The sequence below is a fragment of the Rana temporaria genome, chromosome 3 (assembly GCF_905171775.1).
Source record: "Rana temporaria chromosome 3, aRanTem1.1, whole genome shotgun sequence".
NCBI classification, from domain to species: Eukaryota; Metazoa; Chordata; class Amphibia; order Anura; family Ranidae; genus Rana; species Rana temporaria.
Window position 1 is genome coordinate 415430277 of NC_053491.1, and position 13568 is coordinate 415443844.

The window sequence follows — 13568 nt, forward strand, 5'->3', positions numbered from 1 at the left end:
AGTCGAGCGGCCGTATTTTGAACGACTTGCAGACGAGTGATTTGGTATTTGGGGAGTCCTAGATAGAGGGCATTTGCGTAGTCGAGTCTGGAATTGATGATTGTTCCCACCACGACTGCAATGTCCTCTTTCGGGATAAAGGGCGTGAGTCTGCGTAGTAGGCGCAGCAGATGGTGGGATCCGCTGACTACTGACCCTATTTGTGCATCCATTGTCATGTAGGTATCGAAAATGACTTCGAGACTTTTGACTTTGGTGCTAGGGGTGATAGTTTTACCCAGAATGGGTGGGGGAGTCCATGTTGACGCGGGGTGATTTTTCCGGTTATCGTGAAACAGGAGAAGTTCTGTTTTCGAACCATTGAGTTTAAGATAACTGTTTGTCATCCAGTTATCTATTAGAGTAAGGCATTTCTCTAGTCCAAGAGAATGATCCTTTTTGTTGCAGATGCGGAAATACAGTTGTGTGTCGTCTGCATAGGAGTGGTAAAGTAACTTCTGGTTACTGATGATTTCAAAGAGAGGGCGAAGATAGATATTAAACAATACGGGCGATAAGGGAGATCCCTGAGGGACTCCGCATGACACCGTACGTTTTTCAGAAGTGAAAGACGCCAGTTTCACTATTTGTGATCGGTTTTCCAAGAAGGAGGAGAACCAGGGTAAAAAACATTCAGCGACTCCGGCTACTTCAGCTAGCCTAGCCAGTAGTAGTCCGTGGTCTACAGTGTCAAAAGCCGCGCTTAGGTCCAGCAGTATCAGGAGACAAGATTATCCTTCGTCTGCGGCCTCTAGAGCCTCATCCCATATTTTAAGCAGCGCCGTTTCTGTTCCGTGACCCGGACGGAAGCCTGATTGAAACGGATCGAGTAATTTATGGGTGTCTAAATGCAGTTGCAGCTGTTGTACAACTATTTTCTCCATTACCTTGGAGAAGACATTTAGAGCTGTTATGGGTCTCCGGTTGTTTGGGTCTTTGGGGTCGAGGGTAGTTTTTTTTAGAATTTGTTTTATTGTACCTTGTTTTAGCAAGGTGGGCACCATGCCCTCCTTGAATGATTGGTTAATGAGCTGCGTGATAGCTGGTGCCAGTATATCGGCACTTTCTTTCAGCAGTTTAGTGGGGATGATATCATTGGGTGCTGTGCTATTACGCAGAGTCCCGATGATGTTTTTAGTGGCATCGATGGAAATGGGTTTTAGAGTGAATTTTGGTGGTTGCGACGGATTTATGTGGGTATTAGGTTTGTGATTTGGGGGGGAGTTGGTGACGGTTCCATTTTGCTGAATACTTTTACGGATTTTTTCAATTTTATTAATGAAATAATCCGATAATTCGTTGCAAAATTCTTGTGAATCAGAATTGGGGGCCTCTGAACAAGCTGGATTCATAGTCTGAGTGACCAGCTTGAAGAGTTCTCGGGGGCGGTTAAGGGCATTTGCGATGATGTTGGAGAAATTTTTTTTTTTGGCCGTGAAGATTTCTTTGTGATATTTCTTTGTTATTATCTTGTAAATGGTGTGGTTTTTATCTGAAGAGCACCTTTTCCACGCAGCTTCTGCTCTTCTACGCTCTTGCTTTAGCAACGTCAGCTGGTCATTAAACCAGCTGGAGTTGTTTTTCCGGATGCAAGTTTTGCGTTTTGGTGCTACTAAGTCAGCTGACTGTAGTAGCGCCTTGTTGATGGCGTCAAGTGTTTCTGTGGCTGTTTGTTTTTGTTGGGTTGTTTTTATTTTGTTCCCTAGTGTTGTTTTGAAGAGTTCCGAGTGGAGCTTCTTCTGAGATCTAGTCCAGTGAGTTGTCACCGGTTTTGTAGTTTTTTTTGGGCTGGCATTTTTGGTGATTGTGAATTTGATGGCATGGTGATCGGTCCATGGTTGCGGCTCATTTCCCAGGACGTCAATTTCCAAATCTTGTTTGAAAATGAGATCGAGCGTATGGCCTGAGGCATGAGTGGGGCCTTGTATTAGTTGCTGCAGACCTAATCCTTCCAGATGGTCGATGCAGGCGTCGGCTACGGGGTCCAGCGAGGAGTTGGCCCAGAGGTTGAAATCCCCAAGCACCAAAAGGTGTTTGATGTTTAGGGTATATGTGGAGATGAATTCAGTCAATGAAGTGAGAAGGTGCGTTTTTGGGCCTGGTGGTCTATAGCAAAGTAGCATATGGACCGTATCTTGGGGATTTGTTTGCAGCTGCAGAGTGAGGGTTTCCATGAATGGAAGCGAGTTTTGAAGGACTGGTTTGGTGATCGAGAGGGGAGTCTTGTGGATCACCGCCAGGCCCCCCCCTCTTTGCCCCACTCTGTTTTGCATTTGAATGCGATAATTTGCTGGCACCAATTCTGCTAGAATGGTGTTGCAGTCGGCTGTCAGCCAGCTTTCTGTGATGAAGAGGCAGTCTAGATCGTGTTGAAGGATGAAATCATAGATTTCTTGTCGGTGTTTTACTGCCGATCTTGTGTTGACCAAAGCGCATATTATGCGCTTGGGCTGGGGTACCTGCGCGTAGTTTTTGACGGTTGATCGTCGATTGATTCTCAACAGTCGCTCATTCCTTAGAGCTTTTTTGGTGACAACTGGGAGTATAGAGGCAAATGGTTTTAGTTCCCGGATAGTTTCTGCAGAGTATTTTAGGTAACCCATGGTCGCAGAAAAAAAACGCAGGGAAGTAATGTTGATTGGGGGGGGTCTTATATGGTGATGGGTGGAAGACTGTCCAAGTGAGCCGTCACTCGTTGAGTCTTCTCTCCCCGACTCTGGCCGATATCCGCCTCCACCAACATGCCCAGGATCTGCAGAGGGCCTGACTGCACCCCATGATGTTCTGGGGATGGCGTGGGTCGCCCTACAGCCGACGACGGCCCAGCCTCATTATCAACATCTGATGACACAAAACAAAAATGTTGCTGGAGCAACACACTTATCATATGTTCCCTTCTACCCCCTCCCATGATACACAGCAGATATGAGAAACAAAAACTTGTTACATGTTCCCTTCTACCCCCTCATATGTTCACTTCTACCCCCTCCCATGATACACAGCAGATATGAGAAACAAAAAACCTACCAGTCCCCAACAGTGGAGTCATAGCCTGGCAGTCCCTCCACCTGCTCCAGCCCTAGACTCTGAGAGATGACCTCCTCCTCCGGATTGAGTCGCACAGAACAGGCTGGTCCTCCTCCGGTGCCCCTGCTGTGCTTTTTAATGAGGACAATTTTGTCCCGGACGCGACGCCGCATGTCCGTGAACTTTTTCTGGATGTCCATCCAAGTCCGGTCCTCAAAGCCCAGGGCATTGATGTCTAAGGTTATCGCCTCAAATATTGCCCTCCTTTGGGCTACGGTAGTATTTTGGCGTTCAGAGCCATAAAGAACACCAGTATGGCGCGTCAGTGCCTCCAGCATGATCTCCATCTCCGCTGCCACAAAATTAGCCTTCCTCTTTTTTTTTTTGGCCGGGAGGTGCCATCTCGCAGCAAAGGGCAACATTACCTTGCTCAGGGGGGGGTGGAACAAGCAGGATGTAATTTTGCACAGGACCTGCGCAGGTCTGCCCCTATTTATTTGCTCAGTGCAAGCAGGTGGGTAAAATTTGCCCTGAAAATAGGCGCAAACCACTGCTGAGTGGAAAAAAGATCATTTGCATAGGGCACACCCACTTTCACTTGCGCTGCCTTATGCCCTGATTTTTGCCTTACAAAGGAGCAAATTAGCAGACAAAAGGAATCCTGAATCAGGTGGCAATCTTTCCAATTTGCCCCAGCGGAGAGCAAATCACCTGCTCTTCACATGTGTAACTAAAGGGCAAATCTACCTGAATCTGGGCCACTATCTCTTGGTTCCCTTTATGGGATAACCCTCTCTTTTTATATGAGAGTGGGGAACTCAACTTCTGATGGCGGGGTGGCTCTTGACATCTAATGTAAAGGGAGGGGACGCACTGGACATCTAATCTTACAGATACAAGCGGCCCTTTTGAGGGCAATCATAATGCTGATGCGGCCAACAATGAAATTGAGTTTGACACCCCTGCACTAGGGGATATTGACATACCGTATTTGCCGGCGTATAAGACGACTGGGCATATAAGACGACCCCCTAATTTTCCAGCTAAAATGTTGGTTTTGGGATATGTTAGAAGGCTGGACGGTGGCCGGCCTGTGTTTGTAGGCGGAGTCTGGGGGAGTACATATCCTCCCTCCTCCGTCGGGTCCAGCGTCGGCTCATTTCCTGTTTGATGTGCGTCACTTCCGCCGCGACCGCCAACGTCATTTCTGGGTGCCGACTAGCGTGGAGGGAGCTGAGATCGCGGGCTCCAGTGCTTCTCCGTGCCACGAGGGCTTTCAGGTACCCTGGGGGGGGGGCTACGATTGGCATTGGGACCGGCTTCCCCTTCATTACATTAGGCCACATGTTCGCCTCGTGGCTCCGGGAGTCAGGCGGCGGCGGGGGGAGGACTCGATGGCGGCGCTCACCTCTGTGACAATAGGGGGAAACCCTCGGGAGCCTCTCATGGGACAAGGCATAGAGGGGGGGGGGAATCACTCATGTCGCCAGATTGGCCAGGGGTTCTAGAGGCCAGGCGGGGGGGGGGGGGGGTTTGTCTTGGTTACAGACTTGCGGGGCGGGGGGGGGGGTTTCCTGGTATCAGCCTTACCCCATGAATCCAGAACGTGGTATCTGCATGCATTGTGTCCCCATCTGAGAATCATCTGGCTCATTGTCATTTGGCATCCCGTTCGTGCATGAACCACCACCCTGTGTCATCATGATAATCCTCCATGCAATTTGCCAGTACAAAACCTTCATGCGATTTGTCATTGGTGAATCTGTCTTGCGGGTCGTCATTGATGAAACTGCCTTGCGATTTGTCATTGATAAATCCGCCTTGCGAGTTGTCATGGGTAAATCCGCTTGCGATTTGTCATGGGAAATCCGCCTTGCAATTTGTCATTGGTAGATCCGCCTTGCGATTTTCATTGGTAAATCTGTCACGATCAGTTGTTGGGGAATCTATCATGGTTTATCTTTGGTAACGGTCATGCGATGTGTCTTCAATAAGACGGTCATGCGATTTGTCTTAATAAGACGGTCATGCGATTTGTCTTTGATAAAACGGTCATGCGATTTGTCTTTGATAAAACGGTGATGTGATTTGTCTTTGATAAAACGGTCATGCGATTTGTCTGATAAAACGGTCATGCGATTTGTCTGGTAAAACGGTCATGCGATTTGTCTGGTAAAACGGTCATGCGATTTGTCTGATAAAAAGGTCATGCGATTTGTCTTTGTTAAAGCGCTCATGCGATTTGTCGTGGGTAAACTGCCATGCGATTTGTCTTTGTCAAAACGGTCATGCGATTTGGTTTGGCAGATCGTCATACAATTGGTCTTCAGGAATTGTCATGCGACATGTCTTCAGGAATATGTCATGCGACATGTCTTCGGTAGATGTCATGCGATATGTCTTCGGTAAAATGTCATGCGATCTGTCAATGGTAAATTGTCATGCGACTTTCACTGGTAGGTCGGTCATGCAATTGTCTTCGGTGAGTCGGACGTGCGGTTTCTTATTGATCGATCTGTCATGCGTTTTGCCTCGGTCATGTGAGGGGGGCCGTTGCCGCCTCACTGGGCATTTCATATGGGGGGGGGGGGGGCAGTTGCATTTGGGCTGCTAATTTCAGGTCTTTGACCACATTTCCATTTCTTTTGTCTGGTTATACATTTCATGCGCTCATTTCTCCATCGGTACATATGGTATTAATTCTTTCAGGTGGATTACAGTGTCTTCTCTGTGTCAGCAGGTACGTATGTATGCTCGCTTTCAGGGGTGCAGATAGTTTTGCCCAGGTCCGAATTGCTTTCAGGTTCTGTCACGTCTACAGTTCCGTACAGGCTGAGGTTCGTTTAAATGATTGTTGGACCACAATCTTCTCGCCGTACATCTCATGTCTGGTATTGCACCTCATTTCTCATTTATACATACCCACCACGTCCTGTGGGTATCGTAGCCCTGAGTCTTCGTTTTAAATACCTGTTGTCGCGCTGCAGGTCGCTCGGGCTCACTCATTTCATTCATCATTTCTGGGTCGGGGTCCCGCTTAGTAGGTCACGCGCTATTTTCAGCCACCTAGGCAGTCACGTATTTGGGCTGGTAGAGGGGCGATGGCTTTTCATGTTATTTTTTTAAGTTTGTCTCTTTAGATTTCGGCATGTCGCATGTGGCTGAAAGCGAGGACTTCTCATTCGTCCCACCTACGCCGCGTGGGGGTTCGGAGCATGGAAGTTCACCTTCCTTGAGGAGTTGGACCGTGCCCAGACTTATTGCTGAAATCCGCCGCAAAGGCATTTCTTTCCCCTCAACTGCAAGGAAAGCAGAACTGTTTAGGTTATGTTTCCCATCCCTGTCACAATCACCTCCTGCCACCAGCGATGAACATGCAACGGTACACAACGCATTGGTGCAGGTCCATGCGCTGTTTAACACGCTGGCTACCTCCATGGTCCAGTTACAAGAAAGGATGGAGGTGATGGAGGCCCGGGCCTTGTCTACTACAGTAGTGCCAGCCACTACCGTGGTGGCTTCAGCACCCCCAGCGCCAGCGCTCCCAAGCCCAGCCGCAGGTAATGTCACAACTTTCCCTTCGGCGGTGCCATCACCGTTGGCTGCCCCACCTGCGGTATCTCCAGCCCATTTTATCCCGGCCAACATCAAGAAGGACATCTTGGAGGGGAAAGATGTTAATTTGGCCTCCCTGCTCATAGCGGCTCAGGATGTGTCAGAGAATAAGTCTTTTACTTGTGGGGAAGTATCTGTGGTTCTGAAGACCAAAGACCCCAGGCTGAATCGCAAACTCAGCGTACCGGAGTTTGTGCTGGCATTTGGCATCTTCAGGGACATCATCTGTTCTGTTAGCCCAGATAGAAGGGAGGAATTGGATCTATACCTTCACAAGGTTGTGGATTTGGCCCATAAGTACGGTGGCACAATCTTCTACGATTACAACCGATCCTTTGCGGCTAAGGTGGCGGCCACCTGGGCTCAGTTCCAGGTGGTGTCATGGTGGAGTGGCATTGACATGGAGCTATTTTGTAGACATTTTGCCAGTCAAAAGTCCCCGGTGTGTACCAGCTGCCAGTCCTCGGCTCATACCACGGCCTGGTGTTCGAATGCTGAGTCCACTAGTCAGGTAGGGCCCTCCAAGCAGGTGGCAGGGGGGTCTGCAGGAACCCCGGGGCAGGTGGACAAGATGGGTAGACCCATACGTTACCTAGGGAAAGCGCAGCTGTGCAACAACTATAACTATGCAGGTTGCAACTACAACCAATGTAGGTTGTTGCATGTTTGCGCTAACTGCTTTAGAGCTCACCCCAAGTCTGCCTGCCTGATCAAGCCACTTGGCACAGCCTGTCTATGCCGAATCAACATTTCCTTGCTGGGGGATTTCCTTGATGACCACCCAGCACCAGCGGTCAGGCAATTTTTGCTGGAAGGTTTTTCCGCAGGTTTCCATACTGGCCTCATCACCCTTCCAACAGAGACCTTTGAGTGTAACAATTTAAGGTCGGCAGAGAATAACCCGGCTGTTGTCGACGAGTTGCTTCAAGCGGAGCTGTCCAAAGGGTTCCTCATCGGTCCCTTTCCGTCATCACCCTTTTCCATGTGGAGGGTGAGCCCTATTGGGGTTGTCTCCGGCAAGTTTTCTAATAAATTCCGTTTAATTTACGACTTGTCTGCGCCTCATTCGTCTCACATCCCTAGCCTCAATTCACTCATCCCCTCCGAGGAATTTTCACTAAAATACTCATCAGTTGACTTGGCTATCCAGCACATCCTACAGTTAGGTAGGGGTGCTTGGCTTTCCAAAGCGGACATCACTGACGCCTTCAAGCTACTTCCCATTAGTCCGGCGCTCTGGCAGTGGCATGGTATCAAGTGGCGAGGGCAGTATTTTTTCGCTACTAAATTAACATTTGGTTCAAAAAGCAGTCCGTTTTTGTTTGACACCTTTGCCCAGGCGTTGCATTGGATCCTGGAGGACTACGGTAGTTGTCAAAGGGTTATTCATTACCTTGACGACTTCCTGTTGTTGGAAGACCCTGGGCGCCCACCCAGGGATCTGCAGGTACTTACGGGTTTATTTTCAGGTTTAGACGTCCCGCTAGCGGCTCATAAGATGGAGGGCCCAGCCAAGGTCATCACCTTCTTGGGGATCACGCTGGACTCTGATCTTATGGTCGCTAGTCTGCCCATGGAGAAGTTGGCCAGGATTCGTCAGGTCATCCACCGGTTTGTCCGTTCCCCGGTATGTTCCAAGAGGGACTTGCAGTCACTATTGGGGATGCTTAACCATGCCATGAGGATCATTCCTCAGGGCAGGGCATTTGTGTCCAGATTACTGGCTGTGCTTCCCCAGGGACAGGATTCGGACTCCCCGGTCAGGTTACCAATGGACGCCCAAGTCGATTTGATCATGTGGGATCGGTTCCTCTGTCGTTGGAACGGTATCTCCATGTTTATCCCGCATACTACAGAGAGTTTCCCCCAAGTTTTTTCAGATGCCGCCGATTCGGTCGGGTTTTCCGCCATCTTTGGTCAGGAATGGTTAGCTAGCCGCTGGCCCCCAGAGGTGTTCCATCTGCCAAAGTTTGCTCTCACTTCTGCATTATTTGAGATTTACCTGATCCTGGCGGCGGCAGTCACTTGGGGCCCTGGCTGGGCAGGCAACTCTGTCATATTCTTTACAGATAATTTGGCTACAGCCAGAATTATCAATAAAGGCAGATCAGGGTCCCTTTTGATCATGTCTTTTATGCGCAAGCTGACTTGGCTGGGCTTGACATTTAGATTTCATTTCCAGGGGGAATTCATCAGGGGAGATCACAACGGTGCAGCAGATGCCTTATCTCGTCTCAACATGCCACAATTTTTCTTTCAGCATCCGGCAGCGGATCGGACGGGCCAACCAATCCCCCCCTATGCACTGTTGGTCATGGATTCAGTTTTTTCCGGTCTCAGGCGATCGAGCTGGCCAACAGGTCGTTGTCCAGGAACACGCTGAAGGCATACACCACGGGTTGGAGGGTTTTTCTCAGATTTATGTCTCTGTTTCCGTGTAAGGGTCCCACAGATTCCACATACATCATGTCTTTCTCTGCTTACTGCCATAGCGAGCTTACCTTATTGGCCAATACCATCAAAACATATTTGGCAGGGGTTCAGCATTTCAGGTCCCTACAGGTGCCGGACAGGCCATCCATTTTTGCTGCTCACCCTCTGAAAGCCGTGCTGAGGGGTATTCAGAAAACCCAGGGGTCTTCACGGTTATCCCGTCAACCCATCACCGGGCAGATTTTCCGAGACCTGTCGGATATTCTGTCCACTTCCCCCTTTGGCGTGGGTCCCAGTTTGGTCCTTAAAGCTGCCATCCACCTCAGTTTCTTTGGGTTCCTCCGTCCCGGGGAGGTGTCCAGAGCCAGCTGTCATGCTCCAGTACTGCTCAGAGGGAGTCTGGCCAGATTCCCCGAGCATTACGAGTTACAGCTCCCCAACAACAAGACCAGGCAGATTGGCCAGGGGTTCGTGGTGAAATACTATCGGACACACAATAGCTGGTGCCCGGTCGAGGTGCTCGACTCTCTCGGCAGGGTATTCACAAGCTCACCCCGGGATAGTCCATTACTCCCCTTTCCTATGCATCCTATCACCTCCAAACAATTCATTGGGCATGTCAGGATTCTTCTTGCCAAGCTGCATCTGGATCCAGGGCGCTTCTCCGGACATTCCTTTAGAATTGGGGCAGCATCCAAGCAAGGGGTCCCGTCGTATATCATTAAGCACATGGGTCGCTGGAGTTCCTCCTGCTATAGCAGATATATCCCTGAACCTCACATGGAGGTGCGTAGAGCATTTGCCACCTTGTTGGATTAAATATGAACTGTTTCAATAAAGCATCATTTACCTATCTTGTGTCCTTTGCCCTCTTTTAGGCGTACCGTCCAGCTAGGCCAAGGCACGCCACAGGCCTTGGTGGTTGGGGTCACTACGTATTACGGGTGAAGACTCTGACTACAAGTTAGAAGGCTGGACGGAGGCCGGCCTGTGTTTGGAGGCGGAGTCTGGGGGAGTACATATCCTCCCTCCTCCGTCGGCTCATTTCCTGTTTCCCACCCTCCCGGCCCCTTTTAGGTAATATGCTTCATTCATTCATTTCTCATATTCAGGGTATGCCCTCTTTTAGGCGTATCGTCCAGCTAGGCCAAGGCACGCCACAGGCCTTGGTGGTTGGGGTCACTACGTATTACGGGTGAAGACTCTGACTACAAACTCACTGTATAAGACGACCCCCTTCCTACTAGTCATGCCTCGCCTCACCTCACTGTGCCATTACATGCCAGACCGTGCCACCATTACATGCCTCACTGTGCCATTGCATGCCTTGTTGTGCCATTGTTACATGCCTCACTGTGCCATTGTTACATGCCTCACTGTGCCATTGTTGCATGCCTCACTGTGCCATTGTTACATGCCTCACTGTGCCAATGATACATGCCTCACTGTCCCGTTGATACATGCCTCATTGTCCCGTTGATACATGCCTCACTGTCCCATTGATACATGCCTCACTGTCCCGTTGATACATGCCTCACTGTCCCGTTGATACATGCCTCACTGTCCCGTTGATACATGCCTCACTGTCCCGTTGATACATGCCTCACTGTGCCATTGTTACATGCCTCACTGTGCCATTGTTACATGCCTCACTGTGCCATTGTTACATGCCTCACTGTGCCATTGTTACATGCCTCACTGTGCCATTGTTACATGCCTCACTGTGCCATTGTTACATGCCTCACTGTGCCGTTGTTACATGCCTCACTGTCCCGTTGATACATGCCTCACTGTCCCGTTGATACATGCCTCACTGTCCCGTTGATACATGCCTCACTGTCCCGTTGATACATGCCTCACTGTCCCGTTGTTACATGCCTCACTGTCCCGTTGATACATGCCTCACTGTGTCACTGCATGTCTCGATCCCTTACCTTATCCCCGACATGCCTCACTGTGCCATTGTTACATGCCTCATTGTGCCATTGTTACATGCCTCACTGTGCCATTGTTACATGCCTCATTGTGCCATTGTTACATGCCTCACTGTGCCATTGTTACATGCCTCATTGTGCCAATTATACATGCCTCACTGTCCCGTTGATACATGCCTCACTGTCCCGTTGATACATGCCTCACTGTCCCGTTGATACATGCCCCACTGTCCCGTTGATACATGCCTCACTGTCCCATTGATACATGCCTCACTGTCCCGTTGATACATGCCTCACTGTCCCGTTGATACATGCCTCACTGTCCCGTTGATACATGCCTCACTGTGCCATTGTTACATGCCTCACTGTGCCATTGTTACATGCCTCACTGTGCCATTGTTACATGCCTCACTGTGCCATTGTTACATGCCTCACTGTGCCATTGTTACATGCCTCACTGTGCCATTGTTACATGCCTCACTGTGCCAATGATGCATGCCTCACTGTGCCAATGATGCATGCCTCACTGTCCCGTTGATACATGCCTCACTGTCCCATTGTTACATGCCTCAATGTCCCATTGTTACATGCCTCACTGTCCCGTTGATACATGCCTCACTGTGTCACTGCATGTCTCGATCCCTTACCTTATCCCCGACATGCTGAATCTCAGACCACAGCCGTCCATTTTCAAAAGCCGCGCCTCCTCCATCTGCTGTTCCGTGGATGAGAGAGCATCCGTGATAGGCAAAACACTGAACACAGTGTCTTCTGGAAAGCTGTGTGTTCTGCCTATCACGGAACAGCAGAAGGAGGAGGCGCGGCTTTTGAAAATGGACGGCCACGGTTAGGTTACCGGCAAATAAGACGACCCCCAACTTTTAAGAAAAATTTCAGGGGTTAAAAAGTTGTCTTATACGCCGGAAAATACGGTATTAAGGATTTTTTCCCAAGCTTTCCTCACTATGAGACCAATAATTACTTTCTCAGAGAAGATTGAAGCTTTTGTAAAACAATTGTTTGCCATGTTTTCTTCTGGGGAACTTGTAAATAAATGATTGCTAGATATTGAAAGTATCACACTGACAATGTTTAATGTATTTACATTTTATAGGATCAAATTGATCATCTTGTGAATGTACAAAAGTTTGTAGAACTGGTTGTGGTTGCTGATATATCAATGGTAAGTATTGTGTTTTCTTTTAAACAAAGCCATATTATACTACATTAGATGAAATGGAATCATAATATTGCATTTTTTTTTTGTTGATATACTTCCAATTTTGTTTTTCAGTATCATAAATATGACAATAATACCGAATCTGTGAAAGACAGCGTATTTGCAATAGTTAATATCATGAATTTGGTGAGTAAACTTGTACTGGGCAGTTAGATAATTGGTTAAAGGGAGCAGGGTGTAAGATCTAAGTATAAGTCAGAGACTGGAGGACAGTTTGTGAATTGAAGAAGGAAACATCACTAATGCAGCCACACCTAGGGGTTACTTTACCAAAACTGGAGCACTCAGAATCTGGTGCAGCTGTGCATAGTAGCCAATCAGCTTCTACCTTCAGCTTGTTAAATTAAAGTGGTTTAAACCCTAAAAATATCAATTAAAAAAATGCTTCTGTCCCTTTAAGGCACAAGATATAGCACAGTGCTTTTGCCATGCCAATTGTCCCTTTCTATGTTGTACAATACCTGATTGATCCTGCCTGTTCCGTTCCCTGTTTAAACTGACCATGTTTTTCATGGCTGCTGATCTCTGATAGAATGGTCAGATTACGTGCCTCTGTCATCCAGCATCTTTGCATCTCCCCCTTCCCCATTCCCCTGTCACCTCCATAGTCTGTGTGTGAGAGCCGATCTCCTCCCCACCGCTCCCCTCTCCTCCTGTCGAGAGCAATGCAATTCCCCTGAAGCTACTCCTCCCTTCCTCTGTGTTAAAGCTGCAGTGTCTCCCACAGTGTTTAATCTTTGGAGACAGCAGCAAACAGATCAGTTTTGCTTTCTTTCACATGGAAATCATTTAAAACAATTTAAAAACGATATTTATTATTTAACCACTAGTCCACCGCCTGCCGTCATATGACAGTGGGACGATGAGCCTCTCGTTCTGGGTGGACGCCATATCGCCTTCCCAAGCCACTAGGGGGCGGGCACGTCACTGGCCACGATGTCCGCCGGGCACCCGCGATTGCCCAGTAACTGAGCAGATCCAGGTCCTGTCAGGGAGAGGAGACCGATGGTGTGTCCTTTGTACATAGGGACACCGATCGGTCACCTCCCCCAGTCAGGCCCCTCCCCCCACAATAAGAATCACTCCCTAGGGAACATATTAACCCCATTGATCACCCCCTAGTGTTAACCCCTTCCATGGCAGTCATATTTATACAGCAATCAATGCATTTTTATAGCACGGATCGCTGTATAAATGTGAATGGTCCCAAAAATTTGTCAAAAGTGTCCAATGTGTCCGCCCCAATATCGCAGTCATGATAAAAATCACAGATTGCCACC

The 13568-nt window shown here is 48.7% G+C and overlaps 1 protein-coding gene across 1 annotated transcript in view; it reads left to right on the plus strand.

Annotated features, from left to right (window-relative positions):
- Positions 1 to 12279, plus strand: part of LOC120930526 (zinc metalloproteinase/disintegrin ussurin-like) — a 51724-nt gene extending 39445 nt beyond the window's left edge. The window contains exon 3 of the mRNA XM_040341704.1: positions 12163 to 12279. Coding sequence (XP_040197638.1) covers positions 12163 to 12279 — 117 coding nt within the window. The remainder of the gene's footprint in view (positions 1 to 12162) is intronic.
- The last annotated feature ends 1289 nt before the right edge of the window (positions 12280 to 13568 follow it).